Consider the following 2,727-nt stretch of genomic DNA (forward strand, 5'->3'; position numbering starts at 1 on the left):
GTACAGGCAGCCTCAGCTTTTCACTACCTGTTCCTGGGGGATATTATAAAGCAATTTCTTATAGAGTGTCCTGTTTCTTCCCATCAGAACCCAATCAAGCTTAAAAGTTGGATTCCAGTTTAATGGACTAAACCATTATTATGTCACAAAAGCGAAGTACAATAAATCTTGGTAATTATTTAAAACAGCAAAATTATTCTTTTAAGTCTTAATATGGGGCTTCCATAAAATTTAATCTTCACACCACAATACAGCTTATCATCAGTTAGCAGTTTTGTTTGCCTTCTGACAATTTAGAAAGACTTTCACACGATGATTTAGTAGGTCAAAACCTGTTTTTTTTTTTTTTTTTTAATAGGGAAAACTTTGGTATTTAGAATTAGCCAGCTGACCTCAGTTTAGATGATCCCAATTTTGTTGGCAGTATCCAAAGCATCATAGTCAGGACCCAGTTAAACATATGCCTTCTTCTCTCCATCAGGCCTGATCAGGGTGTTGACCTTAGCCACGTCAATGTCATAGAGCTCCTTCACAGCCTGTTTAATCTGGTGCTTGTTGGCCTCGACATCCACAGTGAACACCAGTGTGTTGCCGTCTTCTGTTTTCTTCATGGCTGACTCAGTGGTCAGGGGGAACTTGACAATGGCGTAGTGGTCAAGCTTGTTTCTCCTAGGGGCGCCCTTCCGAGGATATTTGGGCTGCCTCCTGAGCCTCGGTGTTTTGGGCCATCGGAAGGTAGGTGACGTCCGGATCTTTTCTTCGTGGCGGTGGATGCCTTTCAACACTGCTTTCTTGGCCTTCAAAGCTTTTGCTCTGGCTTCAGCTTTGGGAGGGACAGGGGCTTCCTTCTTCGCCTTACGTGCCATCTTCGTGCAGTCAAAACCTGTTTTTAAAGTTAGCCAGATGGTTATATCTAGGTGGAGGGATTTGGGTTTTAAATATATCTATATACACAGTTATTTTTAAACATATACATAAATATATACATAGATATATTTGTGTTTCCTCCAGTGATTCATCAGAGGGATCCACGAGACCCAATAGCAGGTTATATACTCACTGGGATTTATGATAACAAAGGTACAGAGTAAAAGCAGCAGGAGAAAGACATGCATTAATGGCATCCAGAGAGGTTCAAAACAGGCTTCCCATGTCCTTCCTTCTCGGAGGTCACACAGGAGTACTCTTTCTCTTACTGTTGACTATGAACACGTGTGAAATGTCTTTGCCCATAGAAGCTGTTTGAGTCTCAGAGTCTAAAGCTTTTATGGGGAGCTGGTCACAAAGGTATATCCTGTTATGCAACCAACCATGACAACCGAAACTCAGGACCTTAATAATGAAACCAGGTGCAGATCGTAGATTTTGATGTTTGTGCAAAGCAACCTGACAAGCAGGTATGACGCAGTCCATTGTTCCAGGTGTGTATAAGAAACCCATCAATCACTAACAAAAAGAACACTCTAAGCCCACATTCCCAGCGGTTGGCCAAGGGTTAATCATGGGTCCTTGAAGACAGGTAGGGAGTAGGCAACCAGACCTGCTGTGTTAACTCTTTCCTCACAGTCTGAATTTTCTTAAATGTCTATAATTCACCTCTGTTACTTTGGTAATCAGAAAAGTAACTAATAATATAAAGGCATCTGAAGTTAATGATTTTCCTTTTTAGTCATTTAATGATGCTGCTTTGTAATTGCAGTACATTTTCCTGTAATCAGCAGAGCTGCTGAGAGAAGTCAAGTCACCTTACTAAACACTTCATGGATGGCCATCAGAGCCTTCATACTCTTTGGGAAAACCATAATAACAGGCTGGGACAGAGCATGTGAGACCTAGAAGGAACCACAGCAACACCTAGTTCAACTTTCCCATCTTAGAGATGAGGAAGTAGGAATACTGAGCAGTGAAAGGACTCACCCGAAGTTCTGAATCTTAGGTCTTTCAATTAAAAACCTCTCTTGGTGGGGGTGGTGGTGGGAGGAATTGGGAGATTGGGATTGACACATATACACTATTGATACTATGTATAAAATAGACAACTAATGAGAACATACTGTGTATAGCACAGGGAACTCTAATGCACTGTGGTGAACTAAATGGGAAGGAAATCCAAAAAAGAGGGTATATATGTTTATGTATAGCTGATTCATTTTGCTGTACAGTAGAAACTAACAACATTGTGAAGCAACTATACTCCAGTAAAAATTAATAAAAAACAAACAAAACAGAAAAACAAAAAAAAACACCTCTCTCGGTACTCCTGAAGTGGGATAAGGCAATGTCTGCTCAGTTGCTTCTGACTGTCTTTAACTTGGGCAGAAACTGGGGGAGCCCTGCCTGGTGGGACTGCCTGCACTGAGTGTGCACGGTCCAATCTCCTTTGGTCTACATAGAGGCTTCCCATCTTTTGCCAGCCCCTTTCTTCTCCAGTGGCCCTATAGAAGCACCATGACTCTGTATCTAGGGCCTTACCCATGCAGTGCCAATGGTGTGGTTTGGAACCTTGCAAGAGGTTAGTTTCAGCTTTACTAAAATTTCTCTTTCTTTCCCCTTCAGTTATTCTCTTGTAGTTGGGGAGGGGTGGTGTCTCTGTCTCCCCTGGACTTTAAATTCCTTGAAGGCCTCCTGGAATCATGTTATCAAGTGGTTATGATTGTGGGTAGTGAAGTCAAATGGTCCAGGGTTCACATACTGGCTTAGCATCTCACTGGCTTGTGTAATCTGAGT

General features: G+C 42.0%; 1 protein-coding gene across 1 annotated transcript; it reads right to left on the bottom strand.

Moving 5' to 3' along the window:
* Nucleotides 1-235: 235 nt before the first annotated feature.
* LOC309962581 (large ribosomal subunit protein uL23-like) lies at nucleotides 236-866 on the bottom strand (the record flags this gene model as incomplete). The annotated part of the gene is made up of 1 exon (XM_082840443.1): nucleotides 236-866. One exon carries the CDS (start codon nucleotides 864-866, stop codon nucleotides 453-455), a length of 414 nt encoding a protein of 137 aa, XP_082696569.1. The 3' UTR covers nucleotides 236-452.
* Between the last annotated feature and the right edge of the window lie 1,861 nt (nucleotides 867-2,727).

Source organism: Leucopleurus acutus (assembly GCF_964270905.1).
Source record: "Leucopleurus acutus genome assembly, chromosome: 1".
Taxonomy (NCBI): domain Eukaryota; kingdom Metazoa; phylum Chordata; class Mammalia; order Artiodactyla; family Delphinidae; genus Leucopleurus; species Leucopleurus acutus.